Source organism: Strongylocentrotus purpuratus, unplaced genomic scaffold (assembly GCF_000002235.5).
Source record: "Strongylocentrotus purpuratus isolate Spur 01 unplaced genomic scaffold, Spur_5.0 spur5_scaffold_5, whole genome shotgun sequence".
Lineage (NCBI taxonomy): Eukaryota > Metazoa > Echinodermata > Echinoidea > Camarodonta > Strongylocentrotidae > Strongylocentrotus > Strongylocentrotus purpuratus.
In genome coordinates, this window is record NW_022145611.1 from 7,829,989 (window position 1) to 7,850,994 (window position 21,006).

General features: G+C 35.7%; 1 protein-coding gene across 1 annotated transcript; it reads right to left on the bottom strand.

Annotated features, from left to right (window-relative positions):
• Window positions 1–524: 524 nt before the first annotated feature.
• Window positions 525–20,620, bottom strand: LOC115929497 (fibropellin-1-like). Its single transcript, XM_030998529.1, has 9 exons — window positions 20,443–20,620; window positions 11,950–12,063; window positions 10,895–11,008; window positions 8,261–8,374; window positions 6,162–6,275; window positions 4,273–4,386; window positions 2,650–2,769; window positions 1,913–2,026; window positions 525–777 (listed from the first exon to the last, which is right to left on the bottom strand). Exons 1-9 carry the CDS (start codon window positions 20,618–20,620, stop codon window positions 650–652), a joined length of 1,110 nt encoding a protein of 369 aa, XP_030854389.1. The 3' UTR covers window positions 525–649.
• Window positions 20,621–21,006: the final 386 nt, after the last annotated feature.

Genomic DNA, 21,006 nt, shown 5'->3' on the forward strand with positions numbered 1-21,006 from the left:
AGCTATGTATTTTTTTATTATTTGTTTCTTTCTTGAACCATCCATAAAATGAAGGCTCATGAAACATGAAAGTTGCAGCCAAACAAAAATACAGCAAGAAATTAAAGCCAGGCAATAAAGTGAAGTTTTATCTAAGCATTCCATCTTACCAATTTCACAAGTCATCCCGTGGAACCCCGGGGAGCAAGAGCACGCGAAGCCAAGGTTAACCACATTCTTACAAGTACCATCATTTTGGCAGGGAGAGCTCACACATCCAAGCATGACTTTGGGAAAACAGAAAAGATGATACATCAAGGAAGGTAGTTGATGTTTTTATTAATTTATCGATCAATCACATTAACCATTTTCTGTGGAGATTGTATTTTAACTTAACGTTAAGATACTATTTATTTTTATAAAGTTTAGTATTAAAAAAAAATAGTTTAGGGAGCTTTAAAGAGGAATAATTTGGATCATTATCATTCTTTTTCTTCTTCAAAGGATACTATCAAATCTACATGCTATTGGTCCTCTGGCACACTGGTCCAATATAACTCACAGTTAGGCTATGCCTTGTCTGACATATTTTCTAACATGCTCACATTTATACATTCCAAGTACACATGGAACCAAAAAACATTCAATCAATCATTTGACGTTTCTACTGTCATTTTACTATACCTTCGTTGCATGTTACATCGCCAAAGTATAGAGTACAGTCGCACGTGAATCCATTAATACCATCTACACACGTTCCCGAATTTTGACACGGTAAGCTTGCACATTCGTTGATGTCTGACAAAAAATTAAAAAGAATTTTTAAAAATGTGCCAATAAAGTTATGCATATCCAGTATCTGATTTCAAATTTTGTTTCAGCAGTCAATAATAACTTTGCAAATCATCATTTTATAAGAAAAGCACATTGCAAGAGTTAAGGCAAAATGCCTAATACAAACAGAATGATTCAAAAGCAACAAGAATTCAAGGAAAAAAAGGAAAACTACATGTTTTGTTTTTTTTTGCATTTCAACGATATATACTAATATCAATTTTTTTTGTCGAACGGTCGCTACGCTTTCTAGAATACTGATAAACGCAGTGTTTCTGCTGTCTGCAAAACTATGACTTCAATAGGTACCGCAAGCAATTGGGCAGACAGTGACGTAGCGTGGGCTAAGTCATTGGGGGCATCATCCTTTAGTGTACTAGATCAGCGTTTTTCAACATATTTGTTTGTAATCACGTCATCCTTTTTAGGAGTTAAATTTTTTCGCGTCACCCCAATCCAAAAATCATCAAAGAGGATTTGTTTTTTCATCCCTTGCGCACAAAGATGTACATGCACATTGGTGAGTGCCTGGAAATATATTATCCGAATCTCAAATACTGCGAGCAAGCGGGCAAAAATATTACACTTTAATTATGGATCTTTAAATTTGTATTGGGTAACCTTGCTGCCAGAAATCATCCTAATTCATCAATTTTGCGAGATGTAAAGCGAACGAAGGGAAAATGAAACTTTGTTGAGTTATTCATTTCATGTAGATAAAAGTACAATAAATAAGGTTATATGCGAGAGCCATGCTGACCGAATCATGACGATATAAAGACAGCGAGCTGCCCGCATGTCGTCATATTACCATATGGGGATCTTCATGGACCTCGCAGCCTGAAACTATCCCGTTTATGAATTTTCTCATACTATCTCTGGAATGTTATTTTTGCACCAAAATACCGAAAGTGATATATATTTGGGCATCTTGGGTTTTCTATCATTCTTTTCATGAAGTTGACTTTATTCCAAAATACATCTTCAATAGCAATACAATTCTTAAAAAAAAAAATCTGGCCAAAGTGTAAACACAGGTTCATGTTACTTTACAATGCTCATATTATTATATTATTATATTTTTATTATTATTACTTACTTTCATCACAGACTATTCCCGTAAAACCTGGTGCACAAGTGCAGTTGAAGTGATCCAGTCCATCCATGCATAGTGCTCCATTGAGACAAGGGTTACTGGAACATTCATTGATATCTGGGGGTAAGAAGTTGACCGAAATGTCATTGGTAAACTGCAGTCTATTCAACGGTTCACGTACAATGCACGCTTGCTTTCATAATTGGCATCGCATCAAAAAACGTTTTTAATTTTGTACAAGTTGTTTGACACTCAATTGAAATGCGTGTAATTTTTTATTCATACGTTTAAAGTGGATATTATCGTCGAATTAGCAGGCCAAGGTTATTTATTATTTTGTGTATCTTCTCATTTTAGTCTGCTTGCTGTGTCGATGTTGTTTAAGTCAAATATCGTTACTATCTCGCCCTTTTTCTCCTTTTCGGTACGTTTTAGTTGAATGCTGATGAAATGTTTTGTATTTGATTCGTAAGTTAAAGAAAATCGCTAAGAAAAGAAACAAGAAAACAAAGGCATCCATTTCGTAATGACTATCTGATACCTCTTCTTCTTATCGAGTCACTACACCAGTCCCGTCCAGTGGTCCACACAGGCTTTGGCACAGCAATTCACGGCTTCCAGGTCATCTTGGGTGCATGGCTCTTTCAGGAGTGGGCAGGCTAGCAGTGACATGAATATTCTAGCATCTTAACAAATAACTTGAAATTTGATCTAACGGATAAATATGACAATGTGTGTACCTTCTTCACATGTTTCACCGGTCATTCCGTTACTGCACACACACATGTAACTCTCCAATGCTTCCAAGCAAGTAGATGAGCCGTGACAAAGGCTGCTGGACCTGGTGCAGAAATCTAATTCTGAAATAAACCAATTCCAAAATCATAACAAATTGAACAATTTATGCCACAATTTACTTTTATAGATGAATTCTATGCACTGATGTCAATATTGATGACTGCGCATTACATGCACTTTCCTATCAACAGTACAAAAATGGACGAACAAGCGTAGGATGAACTACTTCTTGGGTGCCTAACCTATGCTTGGCTACCAACATGTAATTTGAACCCTGTGGGTTGTATCAACATGTAGTGGTCTACTTGTAAGTCTTTCTCCGGCGTTGTGATGACAGTTAACACCGATTGCAGCCTCATTTGGGATTCAATCTCGTAGTCCCCACTGGACTACAGCCCCGAACGACTACCACCCATTGTATAAGTCACCATCCAGAGAGAGATTGATCATTTTGAAGACAGTATTTGAAGAATCTAATCATAACTTACAAATTAAATAATTTAATAAGCTAGGCAGACTGATTTTCGACGATACTAGTTCACTTTAAAGGGAACCGAAAGTTTTCTCATAATTATTTTCGCTTTAATGATTTAAAAATGTCTTCTGTGACTTCTGTCTGTCAAATTCGGGGTCGGAAGATGAAAAATAATAGTGTTTATCCAAGCGTGGTTGCCTTGGCGGGGGGGGGGGGGTAATTTTTTTAATTTTTTTAATTATTTATTTCCTCTCATAGGGTGGATGGCCCTTTCAGCACAGCTGATTTTCGAAGGGGTCCACAAACAGAAAAATAACAATAAGTATACAGTGAATTATTCAATAATATGTAAAACGTTGCAAATGCAAGAAGTAAGGTAATAAAAATGTACATGTAGTTACAACAAATAAATATCTAACAAATTAATGTACAAAACAAACAAACAATAAGACAGTTCATTACAGATATTCAACTAGAACGACAACAAGCATACGAGTTAAACTGTAAAACCGATAACATAACACAAAAAAAACATCAAGGTAAACATAAGAGAAAAACAAGAAGAAAAAAAAACAAGACCGGAATAAGAGGATGGGTATAATATTTATCACGTTTAAAAGTATTGAAAAAAAAAAAAAAAAAAAAAAAAATATATATATATATATATATATATAAAACATAACTATAAATAGAATATCAAATTGAAGGTAAAAATTGTAAAGAGGGCAAGACAATGTTCAGTCTATGTGAGTTCATTCAAATCAATGGCGCGAACAAAGGTAGTCAGTGTGTTTAAGGTTCGCGTTTCAAATTCTTTTGGAAGGTTTGCATACTTTTACTCTACGGTGTATTTCTTAGCCGATCGGGGAGTTATTATTTGTTCCACAATCATGTTCGTAGAGACTTTCAAGAAATCAGTCTAAGCCAAATTCACAAGCCTTGTGCGTCACCTATTAACATGTGCGAAAATTACAAAGTGTAATATGTAATCCGTACATTATTTCTTTAGGCGATGCATTAAGGTATTTAAATTGCCCTGCGATTTATTTCTTGAAAGTTTTTGCGATCGATTTGTTATTATCATTATTACCAGTAAGGCAGTGGACTCCACTAAATCGCGCGGTACAGGTGCAGTTGTATCCATTGATGACGTCAATGCAAGCACCACGGTTGCCGCAGGGATGCGAGGAGCATTCATCAATATCTGTGGAGTGGCAACGTAAATAGTGATGGAGAACCAATACAGTTTTGTTAGAAACTACATATTGTTAATAAAAAAAGAACAAAAACGTGCCGATGTCTCAAATTTTGATTATAAAATTGTATTAATAGAGTCGTCGTGATCTTTCATTCAATTCGGGTGTAATCCTTTAATGGCATAACAAAACAAGAGTCACGTATAGTTCTAAAACCATGTAAACTTTATAGCTTTCACACTATCCAATGTAATTTGAATTGATGAGACGACTTAAATGAATTAACTAATGACAGCTCATGATTTAAATTGTCGGAAAGAGGAATTAGAAAGAAGAGAATTATAAGTTGACTACTTTCTCATTGCATTATAGCAAGAATATCTAACAGGAACGAACTAAATAATATTTCGAATTTATTTCAGTACATTTCATTGTCATACTTATCCGTACATAAATGTTATGAACCATATCGAACAAATAACAAAAAAAGTAGAAGCTGAATGATAACGAACCTGTTTCACAATCTTGACCGGTAAATCCGGGAGGGCATGTGCAAAAGTAGCCAGCCAACCTCTCACTGCAGTTTCCATTGTTTAAACAAGGAGAGCTCGCACATCCTGGAACAAATAATCAACAGTCAATCGTCATGATTTTTGTTTCGCCACCTTCCTACAATTCCCTACCGTGCGCAGGGTAAAATAGAAATGTTGTTCTCAGTCCACGTCGGTGCTGCTTTGTATTGGTGGGTGTGCCCTCAGAGAACACACGTTAGTTGTAGTTTCAATAATTATAGCTCCCAGCCGTGTAGCCATAGTAATATTTTTTTAGAAGAAACGGTCACTCCGGGGCGGGCTTCATCTAGTTCTTTAGATTTAGTTCATATTTAGGTTATTTTAGGCTGTTGTTTGGGTCATAAAAATAACGTTAAATGAAGTATATAGTTGATTAGAATTAGTCACCGAGCTGAGCAGAATCAGCAGGTATTATTCGACTGTTTTTATTTCGATTGTTTTGTAGACAACACTTTGTGGCCATCCTGAGCTGTTCTTTACATTAGAAGGTACGTGCAATTTCGTTGGCTTTAGATCAGATTGTCTTTCTGTAAGCGCCTTCAGCACCATATTGGGGTGGACATCAGTCGCATTTTGAATTAATGCATGGTTACTATTATTATCATTAATACAATCACTACTATCGTTATTGTCATTGTCATTGTCGTTAAAAATCATTGTTTTCATTTATATTGTTACTAGCGGGAAAAGATCATGAATTCAGCTGCCAAGTGTAACTCCCTACTTACCCGGCGTTGTACAAATATAATTGTTCAAAAAAGAGACTGTGCCTGGTCGGACTAGCTGGTTGGCTTGTTTGTGCTCCTTTACAACAAGTCCTATCGATGTTGTTTGGGTTCCATCGAGTGGGAGGGGACAGCTCGGTAACACGCTAGCAAACTTCTCCTCGGCCGTCAAATAATGGTCCGTGGTTTCTTGGAAAGAAAGTTTTCAAAAATCGAATCATTCTGTAACGAGTGTATTTTTTATGTGCATCTTCTTAAAGAATGTTTGATTAATTTCGGGAATTTTCATTTGCGTATATATTATTATGTTATAATGTAATTGTCCCGCTATGGCTACCCTATCTCAATATGGAGTGTGTATATCTTTTTTCTCTCTGAAAGAGCTTTGTTTTTGAAGATTTTGGAATTTATTATTTATTGACAAAAACATCATTTTAAGCAAAACCACTGCAGCAATCCATATCTACTTATGATAATAATAAATACCTTGGTCGCATGTGATCCCCGCGTATCCCTCCAGGCAGGTACATACAAACATGTCGACATCCTCCAGGCACGTTCCTCCGTTGAGGCAGGGGTAACTCGCGCATTCAAGGGTATCTACGCCAAAACAAGAATGATAACGTGAGACCAACCTGAGGTGATACTCTTACCTTACCTATTTTCATTCATGTCAGCTGTTTGTCTTTTTAATCACCAGAAAATTGCTGATTTTTGGTAATATCCGCTAAACCTTTGTTGCCAAATCAGGAGCTGATAAGTGTTATATTCCATTCACCATTTGATGCATGGGGCCAGTAATTCATAAGCGCATGATGCAAAATCGTTTACGATACCAAATCAGGATACATTTACATTTTTTTTTTGGGGGGGGGTGACACTATCTAACTAATTTCGATGGAAAGCCAAGGTTATAAAACCTTTCGACCATTCTGCATTGCTTATATTGTAGTCTAAATTGCATCTTTTTGGTTGAGTTGTTGCTGTTGCTGTTTTTATTACGTAATAATAATGATAATAATAATATTCCGCGTTTATACAGCGCTGAAACCATCGACGACATCTCAAAGTGCTTTACAGATATATTATTACCCCGGTCATTGGATTCAGGGCTGCCCACACACAATGTATGCATATTTCCCACTCCCTGGGAAGCATTCTGGCCAGGCGCCTTTTTAGAGACGCTCACAATGCTAAGTAAACTACATAACCGTTCGCATCCTACCGGGTACCAATTTAACACCTGGGTGGAGAGTGGCATATTGTAGATTAAGGACGTTAGTGCCGGGCTGGGATATGAGCCCCGTCTCTTGTGATCTACAGTCGGGTGACTTATCCACTAGACCACAAAACCTCTACAAATATTTTAGAAATGTGTAGACATTACAACGACGTATTACGGATTCCGAACATGAATTCATTAGGATAGGCCTATATAATAGGCTACTGAATTGCCCTTTAGTTGATTTTTCGAAAGCAGGTGCAATGTTATTAGTGTCTAATTAATCCGAAAACACATTTAATACATAATACTGAGGAATCATGAACTATCATTTCTATCTTTTAAGAATATAAGATGAAATGTTAAAGGGAGTAATGCGAGTTGGCTACCTTGATCGCAGTTTTGTCCATGAAAGCCAGATGCGCAGTTGCACAAGTATCCATGGTGATAATCTGAACATGAACCTCCGCTTTCACAAGGAGACGGGTCACAGTCATCAACCTCTGGATTTCGTCGCGGAAGAAGATTACATGTCAATCATGAAATAAAAACGACAATATTCAGTCAGAACAATTCTTATATTTATTCTCCTTGAATTACTGGAAAAGACCGGGAAGTACAATGTTATTAAATGAAGGGTAAATCAAATAAAATGTTTTATTTTTAGTGTCAAACTGAATGTTTCCTTTTTTCCTAAAAGTGGTTGTTAAGCAACATGCTTAGTTATTTACCGCGAATCATTCAGGCAGTTCACCTGAGTTATTATAAAACGATACAATATATTATCATAATTTAGTAGGGGACATAGGCATACATACATACATATACATTCATTTGCTGTTTTGAAAGTCGTTCCATTCCAGACCATTAAATGCATTTTTGTTCACTTATCCAGATATGAAATATTAATTTTAAAGTGATAGATTTTAATCAATGAAATCTACTCATATTTACATGCACATCCAGTGTGTTGTAGCGTCATAGACAATTGAAATAACAAAAACCTTTGATTGGTGATCTGCGTTAACAAATAATTGAATGATAGAAAACCAGCATTTCCTTTCTTGTTCGTGTTTTTTTTTTGGGGGGGGGGGTAGAGGGAAAGGTTATTAATTTTTGTCTTTGTTTCATTTTTTATAAAAGTCTGATTAATGACAAGTGTAAGTGGAAGAAAAAGCAGCTATGTGCAACAAAGGTACAAAAATATTCACTAAACTGCGTTTCTATAACAACACCCAAATGTAAAGCACATTTCTCTAAGTCATTTTATGGGGCATCGGTGGTTTAAATTTGCCAAACGGTCTTAATACCAGCTACATGTCTTAAAGTTGAATTTCTTCTTTAATTTTGATTTCGTGTATACCTTCCTCGCATTGATAGCCCATGAAACCTTGCACACACATGCATGTGTACTCATTAATTCCATCGATACATGAACCTCCGTTAGAACAAGGGCGGCTTGCACAATCATCGATGTCTGCAAAAAAAAAAATCATAATAGTTGTTACTCTTTCGTACTTGCTAATTGTTTATACTTCGTATACTGCATGCCCATTTTCTGTTGAGATACAGGAACAGCACGTAATAATAATAATATTATTCAGTTCTTGTATGCACTTAAGTCTAATTTCATAAAGTGTTCCAAATAATGTTCCTCTGGTTTTAATCATTCATGAATCATTGTTGGGATGGAAAGAAAACATATGAAGTAAAATCACCTTTTCACAAATTCTAAAACTATACATGAACGTTACCCCTGGTAACACTTCTGCTTCCTCCTCCCATCTCGCCTCCGCCTTGCCCCCCCCCCCTCCCCTCTCCCTCTCTCTTTCTCTTTCTCTCTCTCTCCCTCTCTCTTTCTCTCTATTCCCTCATTATTCACGCCGGTTCTTTGGGACTTTATCCCTATAATTATCTACTAGTCTCCCTTTTTATACAAAAGTGAGTAACGTTGGTGGTTCGATAATGGTTTGTTTTAATAAACCATCTACTAATTGCCAGCTTTTGTTCCGTGTCTTTGTTCGCGTGTGTATACTGTTCTTTGTGTTCGTTTTAGACTATACGCAATGAACCGAACACATCACTTTATGAATTCATTACACTTTAGATGCTGTAAGGCTGTTGTCATGCAGAGTGTCCACAACAAAAAAAACAATTTTCATGAGTGTTTTTATGCCTCCGCCACCGAAGGTGGTGCCGGAGGCATCATGTTTTCGGGTTGTCCGTCCGTACGTCCGTACGTCCGTCCGTACGTCCGTCCCGTTTGACCGTTATCACAATATCTCAAGAACCATTTAAGATTTAAACTTAAGACTCGGGAATAGTATTTATCACCATAGGAAGACGATCTGATTAGATTTTGGAGTACGTAGGTCAAAGGTCACAGGTCACAGAGGTCAACTTATGAAATTCCTTGTATTGAGTTTGTTAGCGCGATATCTCAAGAACCATTTGAGATTTAAACTTCAAACTTAAGGATAGTATGTATCACCATAGGAAGACGATCTGATTAGATTTTGGAGCACGTATGTCAAAGGTCAAGGGTCACAGAGGTCAACTTATGAAATTCCATACATTGAGATTGTTATCATGATATCTCAAGAACCACTGGAGATTTAAACTTCAAACTTAGTGATAGTGTGTATCACTATAGGAAAACAATCTGATTACATTTTGGAGCACGTAGGTCAAAGGTCAAGGGTCACAGAGGTCAACTTATGAAATTCCATACATTGAGATTGTTATCATGATATCTCAAGAACCACTGGAGATGTAAAAACTTCAAACTTAAGGATAGTATGTATCACCATAGGAAGACGATCTGATTAGATTTTGGAGCACGTAGGTCAAAGGTCAAGGGTCACAGAGGTCAACTTATGAAATTCCATACATTGAGATTGTTATCATAATATCTCAAGAACCACTGGAGATTTAAACTTCAAACTTAATGATAGTGTGTATCACCATAGGAAGACAATCTGATTAGATTTTGGAGCACGTAGGTCAAAGGTCAAGGGTCACAGAGGTCAACTTATGAAATTCCATACATTGAGATCGTTATCGCGATATCTCAAGAACCACTGGAGAATTTTCACTTCAAACTTAATGATAGTATGTATCACCATATCATAATATCTCAAGAACCACTGGAGATTTAAACTTCAAACTTAATGATAGTGTGTATCACCATAGGAAGACAATCTGATTAGATTTTGGAGCACGTAGGTCAAAGGTCAAGGGTCACAGAGGTCAACTTATGAAATTCCATACATTGAGATTGTTATCATGATATCTCAAGAACCACTGGAGATTTAAACTCCAAACTTGTTTAAATTGCTCTATGGCGGAGGCATCATTTTCGACTGCGCGCAGTCAAAATTCCATCTAGTTTTTTTTCTGTTTCGTTATTGTTATCATTTTGGTTATCGTTGTTCATTGATTATAACCATGCTTTTTAGGTCTTGGTGATTCTGTTTCTCATCCTGCAGCTCTTAAACTTTAAAAAAAATTGTGAACAACATAGATTAATAGCACCACCAGGGTTTTATAAATATTATCATTTTCTGCCCACAATTCGTCCTTGTTTTCACGAAGTGACGGTAGCGAGGAAAATCGTAACGCAAAGTGAATGCAATTTTTTTTTCACTACCGTCACTTCGTGAAAACAGCGACGAATTTTGAGTTAGTAAAGTCGACGAACGCACTCGCATGGAATAGAGCACACATAGGGGGGGGGGGCGGGTGTCATCATTTATTTCATTTACCTCCTCCCCCTAAATTGTTTACCCAAAGATGCCTGTTATTTATTATTTTTTTCTGATTAACTGTGTACGTAAGCTACTAGCTGTACACTACTTATACTTCTTTCAAGGTTTCGTCCCCTCTAAAGTTCACCATTATACAGGCTACGACCTTGTTCGTGCATTATCTAATTTATCGGGCTTCACAGATCAGCACGCAAAATATAAATTTTTGTAAGAAAATGAATTAGATTTACCGTGTTGACAGAATGGACCTTCGTAACCCAATGCACAAGTACAATTGAACGTATTGAAACCAGCCAAGCATGTGCCTCCGTGCTGGCATGAACTGTTCTCACATTCATCTTGAACTGTGGCGTAACAACAAATCGGAAACAAAAACAAATGAACAAGGACCTTCCATTAATTAACAAAGAACTACTTCATAATAGTAAAAGGTGAGAAGACTTTTTCGATTTAATTTAATAATTTCACGTGAGTAAAAACGTAACGAAATGAGAAAGGTCTTTAACCTAATACAGCCACTGGCTTGAGATGTGCTTGGACACAAAAATGAAATAAAAAACAATAGAAGGTTTTGCATATTTTTGTTAAAGATGGTGCCTTCTAACTAAGAAATTGTAAAGATCATAACGATGAAACAATGTATCAATAGGTGTATTTTAAGTTCTGACAAAAAAGTGATATCCAACTAATCAAACTCGTTCCCATCATAGATTTTATTTAAAGGTAGCCTTGTGAAATTTCAAATCATCCGTCCTAACTTCACACGAGAAGAAAATAAATAGTATTAAAAGAAAGGCCCCTTATCCATCAAAACGGTGTTTTAGTTATAAACTTTTCTTTTCTTATTAATAATTAAAAAAGGCTTTATATTTTCAGATCTGATCAGTTTAAAAGGAGAAAGTGTTTTCATCTTCACAGAATCCTTGGTTCATCCCCACATAATTCAACATTATGTACAGATATTGCCTGACTTGAACTTATTGAAATATTAAACTGCCTCCTTTAAGACTTAAAAACTGTTGCAATGAATTTGGGGTTTTTTCCTCTCGTGTGTTCAATAGTTTATATATACAAGTATATAAATATATATCATATAACCATTGTTCTCTCAATTCCTTTCACATTATCTATAAACATATAATGTTTATAGATAATGTGAAAGGAATTGAGAGAACAATGGTTGCGTAGCTTGAATCAAATTTCCACAGAACTGTCCTACCTTTTGTAAATATGTGTTGGGGATGGGCATGTGAGTGAGGTTAAGTAAAAATGATATCGGACATACCTTCTTCGCACAGCGTACCAGTGTAAGGTTGAGGGCAGGCGCATGAAAACTGTTCTACTTCGTCGATGCAGAAACCATTATTCAGGCAATTGTTAACAAAACAGTCGTTTATATCTATTGGATATGAGAGTAAAATTAAGAAGGTATTCAGAACACAGAAATTATTTGTAGAGGTGTGGTACTCGAGTGGTTTAATTACTTGACTGAGAACGCAAAGGTCATTGGTTCGAGCCCCAGCGAGGCATTTATGTCCTTGAACAAGGTATTTTATCTGCATTACTCCTCTCCACCCAGGTGCTAAAATACGCGGTAGAATGGAGCGACCAATGTGATTGGATTAGCACGCGCACGCTCTAAACAAAAAAGGCGATTAGCCGGAATGCTCCTTAGGGAGTTGAGAATGTGAACTGCAATGTGTCGAATAGTATTGAATTCACTGACCGGGGTAAAAATGATATTGTAAGCCCTTTAGTCGGTAATAATTGGTAAAGCGCTTTATAAGAAAAAGTTATTATTTTATCAGAGAGTCAAACAAAGAGAAGGGCTAGAACATTCTGCATGTTTTGATGCCACTAGGTATTGCTTTCAACTAAAATGTAATGAAATGGTAAGAGTGAGGAATAGACACTGTTGTCCAAGTGGAACAAACAAATATAAAGGCGAATCCTTACCATTGTTTTTATTTGTTAGTTGTTATTCTTTTTTCGTTTTTTGAGGACATAAATACTTTGATGCACAGCTGTCGTTTTTCATAACCTATACTGCTTTTTAGACAGTCATTGACTTCAAGCCTATGTTTTGCTGCGTTTTAAAATAAATGTCATCAATTACCCTTAAAGACATTTGTGATAAGCGCTATATAAAAGGTAAATATTATTATTATTATTATTTTAGGCAAAAGAGAAAAAGGAGTGGTGTGCAAACCTGTTTGACAATGTTGCCCCTCGAATCCCGGTCGACAAGTACATCTGTAGGAGTTTACCTCATCATGACAAGTCGCTCCGTTGTAACATGGCTCATTCAAACACTCATTTGTTTCTTTAAAAAAAAGAGAGTATAATCATAATAAGTCATATAATAATAATAATAATATTCGGTTCTTGTATAGCGCATTTCATATTACGTTACGTCTCTATGCGCTTCCTAAAAGCTTTGTATCAAGTCACATAATACTGTACAAAAGTATTTGTTAAATCATTTAGAAATAGGTATAGGCCTAGATTATTTTGATTTTCAGAAACTTAAATTAATTCAGTAGGTATTTGCTCCACATTTATAATTACCGAAAGGAGTGTAGTTTGAAATAAACGTGGCTTATCTTAGTTCATTGATATATGGAAGGCCAAGTGTTAAACCCTCAGTATCGGATAAAATAATGATAACGAAATGAAGAAATATATATATATATAATATGGGTCATGAAATCAATTGGGAAATCAAATTCATATAGATGCATTGGTGACGTTTCATTGTTTAGTTACAGAATTATGATGACTTGAACATCATGAACAATGTGACATTTAGCACTTCATAAATCAATGTACCAATTTTAATTGAGCCTAAATACAGACGTGGTATACGGGGTTTGGGCGACTTTTAAAGTATAGGTGTTTGGTTATACAGGGGTATGTAGTACAGTAATAATCTGTAGTTTTGAGATGGTTTATGAAGCATTGATTAAGCACAACGTTTTAAAGTTCCTTCAGGCTACCTGAAATTAAAATCTCATTACGGTCGATATATATGTTTAATCTTCAATTATTGTAATTGGTAATTTCAAATAGCATGATGTATTATGGCGACACAAAATAATTATGCCATGTATTTTTCGCGTTTGACTAACTGGGTGGAGAAAGCCTTTTTCATAGATTAATTGGTGGCTTAGTTGCCTCATTCTCACTATCAAGTCTCATTTCATCGTCTCTAACAATACTTTAAAGGTCTGTTGATGAATAATTCAGTCTCACCGTTTTCACACAATCGACCATGAAATCCTAATGAACATGTACAGGTATAGCCATTGAACACATCAGCGCAATTCCATGTTCCATCGTAGGAACATGGGTTGCTCATGCATTCATCGGTGTCTGAGAAGAAAAAAGAGTATGTTCAGTATGTCTTGGAAAAGAAAGAATTATAGACATGATAAAAGTAGATCATTTAGTCATTGGTTTACTTCGAGACAGAGATACATTTATATACCTCTCGCATTTGATTTTGGATATAAGAACAGTACGATAGGTCATCTTATCAGTTTTCCCTCTATGGGTACTGATACAAATCTTACTAAATTTATTTTATTCCCGAGGAGTGATAAACTAGATTGATTATAACAGGAGACGTCTCTTGTGATTCATGTGGTAACTCTCTATTTATTCCGAAAATTGTAAGTAGTTTCTTACCAGCCTTTCCCATTTGATGTAAGGTCGTAAATTTTAAGAAATGTAAACGTAGAACTGTGCGTGACGATGTTGGTTTGGATATATTAAACATTGGCCATTGGAAGATTCAGACTAGTATATCTATGTATTATTCACTCAAACTAAACAACATTGAAACATTGAAACTAAACAAAAAAGAAAGTATTCATAAAGTTTCACACTCGATTTAGTTATGTTTTTTGTCCTTAACAGAACTGTTTTTTCATTTCGTTTATTTCCATTTCCAACAAAATAAATAAAGTACATGGAATTGCATTGTACATAGTAAAACAATGAAACTTAACGGTTTTACCTCAATGGCCATAACTCTACTACGTTCTCGTCACTGCACTTTCAAAAACTCGATGCAAATTTTGAAGGTCTTTCTTAGCTACCCATGTATCGTTTCAGTAAAGATGTATTTCTAAGTTCACCGGATAATTTAGAAGGTATTTTTTTTACTTGTTTCACAGTCGGTTCCTTCGAAGCCTGCCAGACAGATGCATTCGTAACGATTGTCGAGATTCAGGCAGGTCCCTCGATTAGAACAGGGATTACTGGCGCATTCATTGATATCTATAGGAATGCGAGGGTAGAGAAAAAGAGACAAAACGAGAGAGAGTGTGCATATAATATGGGTGAATATGTGTGTGTGTGTGTGTGTGAGAGAGAGAGAGAGAGAGAGAGAGAGAGAGTGAGAGAGAGATAAAAGAGAGAGAGAGAGAGAGAGACGAGAAGGTGTCGTTGTGAGAGCGACAAAGATGGCGATGAAGGAGGTATAAAGAAAGAGGAAACGAATGCAATTATGTGTGGTCTCGCCTTAGAACGGACAGAGGACGGACACCGCGCCATGGAAGTGTGGGGGAGGTCATTGAAGACAGTCACATTTTATTATGAAAGCAAAGGAGAAACTTTAGCGGATGCTGGCATAACTATCGTCATTTTTAAAAACCGAAACTACATGTATAACGTGAATAAATTACACCCCCCCCCCAAAAAAAGAAGACACCCCCTAACCGACAATGTCGAAAGCACCTTTATCAAATGTTGCCATTAAAAACACCTAGATCATCTTACTCTCTGTGAATATGACTGATTATCTTTTTAAAAAAAAATAATAATCGATCAGTTAGTTAAAAGCAGATGAGCAATATTGGAATAAAGAATATGAACTGAATACATGTTATATTTTTTCTTACCTAGTTCGCAGATTGTGCCCGTGATACCTCGAGAGCATGCGCATTCAAACTTGTTACTTTGATCCGAACAGATTCCATTGTTTTGACATGGCGAACTCAAGCATTCATCGACTGCTTGCAAATGGAGAACAAAAATGTAAATACCAAGATTGCAAAGGCTTTCGGAGATTAAAATTAAAAACTCAGACAATTTTAATAGCCTTCTGCGTCATACATTGAAATGGTCGGACATGACAATGGCAGATAGGCAATATAATGCTATTGAAATAACCGGTAAGTTGATTTTTTGAAAGCCTATTAGAAAATGTTTTTTGAGATCATGTTGATTAATTATGTGCATGGATAAGAATAAATGAACGTCGTTACATACTTTACTTTAATACAAACAAAAGTATTTTGATTACACATGGAGGAAGCTCATTAAAAATGAATATTAAATTATTATCAAATGTAAACAAATTCGCACTTTTCATCTCTGCTTGGGCCCCTCTCAAATCATTTCAATTTATCCCAATCATGGTCCATAAAATTCTGACAGGAATATTAAATAAATTAATTAAATAAATAATAAAAGGAATAATATTATAATAATGGTAACGATACTACTACTAATAATGCAACTAATACTACACCACCTACTACTACTACCACTACTACTACTACTACTCCCACTACTACTAATACTATACGACTACTACTACTACTCCTTCTACTAATATTACTACTACTGATAATGATAATAATAACAATCAATCTAAATAATAACATAACTGTTTTTTGGGAACAATATTTCGCCTAATTATAGCTGCAATCAACTATACCCACCCCCTTAAAAAGCCGCCCCTAAAAATCGGTATGTTTCACTACATACTGTGTTCTTCTTTATGTAAATATCCGAGTTTGTAATAGATTTTGTGTTTACCTTCCATTGAAGATACGCCTGATATGAGAAGTGTCGAAGGCAAAATCAACCCATAAAGCCAGAAGCAGCGGAAGTCCTTTTGCGGGAGGGAAAATAGTAATACACTTTTGAAAAAATAACGATATGTAAATCGAAGACATCGAAATTGAAAAATGAGATTTGATTGCTTCAGATGTTCTTAATCTGCGACGAAAAGATAAAGCTTATGCAGTCGCACATTGAGCACGTGAGAAATAATTGCATCTTCGTGATTATACTTGATTCGACGTTTTGAACTTTAAATATAACAGCCAATATACCGATGATAAAGTATCAAGTCATTTGCAACCATTTTAATTATTGCAATAATAGTATTTCTTGTCAACTTTAGGATAGAGGTGTCGTGGCCTAGGGGGGGGGGGCGGTTAAATGAAATAAATGATGACGTCTTCATCAGTATAAATCAAAAGATTACGTTTAAAAATACATTATAATTTACTGATTTGTATGAAATGACAAAATAAAATCATTTTACCATTATTCTTGCTGCTTCGGAAAACTTGACAGTTGCTGTTTCCTGCTCGCTGGCTAGTCGCCCAAAGTAACTTAGTGACCAGTATTTAAGTACATTTCCACTGCCAAGGTCGTGCGGAGCGTTTTTTGTCCAATGAGAAACTCATCAGAATAATTGGGGTTGGAAGTGCTATTTCATAATACGGACTTCTCGACGTGCGTCACCAAAGTTGAAAGGCTCTGAGCGCAATTTGGACAGCCGATCGAGAAATCAATTAAATAGTATTGACTTGGCTCAGACTGTCAACAGCAAGTATCCTTTAATGTTGCATAATTATCCATCAAAGAGTGGGGGTGGGATGTGAACGTATCATTATTATTTTTTCTTTCCTTTTTTATTTGTATTGTTTTGTTTTTACTTATCAAAGATTTTCAGGCCTTACCTGCCACCTTCTACGAAATATCCGAGCCGCCCCTCAGTTAAATGCCCATACCGTTATTTGAGTTGAAAAGTATCATCTCTGGTCATTATAATTTATCACTGACTGATTAACATATTGTGCTGTTAATGCTCAATACTCTTAATGTACAGGCGATACTTTAGAGATTTAAACATTTACGAGAGAGGAAAAATTAGGAGCATGTGTGACCCAAAGCTACCCCCCCCCCCCCTTCCCAACAGCTAGGCCGGTGTATAGGAGGGATCTACTGTTTTTAGTTTAGTGTTTTATATTTTGGTGATTTAACGAAACAGGCCAAGTCAAAAACTGTCATAATAATCCATGATTATTATTATTAAGGTGACAATGTTTATTTTAATACTCTTAAACACTGGAGGTAGAGGTGTCATTGTCTAGTGGATACCTCACCGGACTTTAGATCACAATGGTTCGCGGCTCGAGTCCCGCCGCGGCACTAATGTCTTTTGGCAAGATATTAATCTATATTTGCCACTCTCCACCAAGGTGTAGTAAAATGGGTACCTTGTAGGAATTTATTCCTTGAATGGATTTAGTGTCTTAGGGCAACTGGATAATACTCTGAAGACACCTTTAGCATTCCCATGGGGTGGACGCGTGCGCAATATAAATGCAGTATATAGAGCCCAACGAGGACCGACTGTCATCTATTACAGCTAATAGGCTTTACATAACGTGTCTTTGCATGACGACTCTGTAATTAAAAACAATGTAGCTGATGAATTACTTGTTCATCCAACCAATTAACCTTTTAGTCCGGTTATAAATTCAGCATTTATGATTCTATTCTTGCCATGGGTCCATGAAGTCCCATGTAGATAATTAGCAGTGACGTGTTATTAATATCATTATTGCCTGTACAGCCCAATGAGGACCGACTTTGATCTAATCAAGTTCATAGCGTTTTTACTTTAATATTACATGTGTATGCACGACCGGGTGACTTTAAAAAAAAATGTAATTCATGAATAACTTTTTCATCCAATCAATTAACCTTTCATTTTGGTAATAAATGGAGCATGTGTGATTCTATTCTTGCCATTGATCCATGCAGTCTCAAGTAGATAATTAGCAATGATGTATTGGAATCATAATTATCACTTGATAACTTCATTTATATAAAAAGTCATATAAGTTGTATGAGATTAAATGAGGCGTATTTTTTAAAAGCCGATCATCCGGTCGTGTGCACAAGGATGTAAAAACTGTTATAATTGGAGTAATTACTGGTGTGATATTTTGATGAGGGGTGCATTTTGGACATGACATTAGGATTTTAAGGACATATCTCATTCGGGAAGGTTATATTTGAAATTTTTCAAAATCATATTCATTAAGAAATAATATTGTTACATTTGTTGAATGTTGTCATTTATATATGCCATAGGGTCTTCAGGGATATTTCTCCTTTTGGGAGATTGTACTTGCATATTTTTTTTTTAATTTATGAAATTCAATCCTTTTTACAAAAAAACAAAAAAAAATTATCTGATAAATTATACTTTTTGCCATAAATAAAGGAAAGGGGCACTCTTTAGTTATATATTCTATATATATTATATAAATTCATATTTATTTCATTTCTAACAGAGATATTGAGTTGCTCCTAATTGGTTAGTCATTTAATGGAGCCTTTAATGGGAAGCCCATACTGATAATTAGCTGGAATAAATAAAAGCAGAAAAATGAAAGAAACAAAATAAGTGAAAGATCAAGCAATATCCGATTAAAAAATAAGAAAGTTATTAATTTTGGAAGTTGCGATTAACAAAACACAAATTGGCAACTCTGTAACGTCTCTTGCGAGGTTCTCTCCCATTTACTATGTACTAAAAACATTCTGAAATTTTTATTTTCCTTTAAGAAGATGTTAATTTAATATTTTATGGCGGACTTAAGTACTAGTTTGGCTAGGAGGGATTAGACCACACAGCGAGATCACTGGCAGGTGGCTATCTCATCAACTCAGCTCTCGAATAACATTAGAAATAAAGGATCATGGGGGACCAACAGGCACCGCTTGGGGAAGTTTTTTATACAGTGCGAGTCAAAAAAAAGTTTACACCTAGAAAATTGCTAATTATTTTAAAAATCATCTATGAACATTAAATTATTATACATCTTTTGAAAGAGTGTTTTATCCCATACCCTTTGGTATCATATTTGTGTGGTATGTGTTCACGCTTGGATGAACAGAAGACATTGTTTGCGAGAGTGCACACATCGACTTGCGCCAAAGTTGCTTATGTGATGTTTGAATAAAATAATTGGGATTTCGGTATTAATTCGGTCTTTGCAGATCCAAATAGCATCCCTAACAAAATCAATCATGCCACACATATCAAATATCGAATATCAAATATCAACGAACATGTGTGCGCGCGCGTGTGTGTGTGTATGACTTTGCTTCTGCAAAAAGCATATATGCAATGCATTTCATTTGATACATTCAATTCATTCTCTCACTCCGCTAATCCCAACATAATACGTACTCATATAGTGTAGGCATCACTTTGGCGCAATTCGATTTTTGCACTCTCGCAAACAATGCCTCCTGTTCCTCCAAGCGGGAACACATACCACACAAAAATGATACCAAATGATTTGGGATAAAATTCTCTTTCATAAGATGTATAATAATTTACTGTGCATAGATGATTTTAAAAATGATAAGCAATTTTCTAGGTGTAATTTTTTTTTGACTCACACGGTATACTTTAGTTGAGTTTGAATGGTTTTCTACTCTTATTATTTCATAAGTTTTCACACATACACACAACAACAATACAAAGGTAGTTTCAATTTGAGTATAGCATATCCAGATTTATTTACAAGGATATAATTGAGTATTTGTCATTTTTTAAACAAAAATATATCGGAGGTTCAATTGTTTGAATCCAGTTTGAAGGCGACCTCAGAAATGATTTCATCTAGAAAAGTTATTGCAATGATAAAATCACTTTCGATTGTATGGTCTCTACCATTGATAAGTTCGTATTCATCTTTGGTGAGGGAGAGATCAAGTATGACGTCACTGCTGTCGTCATCGAAAAGATCATGGGTGTAGTATGTCAAATTGTTGACTGTCGTAAACGTGTTGCTATCGTCTTCATTGTCGGTTGTAATGCTGGACACGTCTGTGAAACTATCATTGTCCATTTCGTCCATGAATCTGATCAAACTAGAAGTAGTGTCAGATAATGAATCGTTATCATCTTCATGATGAATCTTGATCAAGACTTCGTTATGGAGCTGACAGCAGTCGGATGCGATACTTGTTCCGTCATCGTTATCATCGTCGACGTCGTTGTTTTCGCTGTCGTTTTGCTTTGGAGCGATGATTGGGTAATACGTGATGCTTGGGAAGCCCTCTTCCGAACTCCACAATGATGTCGAGTCACTGAATGTATCGTTGATATTACATGTAGTAGAGTGGAACTGTGTTTGACGAAAAAAAAAATTATATGAGATAAGAGCTAAATATTGTGTAATAGCTTTAAAATTGCATACAGAGAGGCGGACAAACCAATACGGAGAGAAAATAT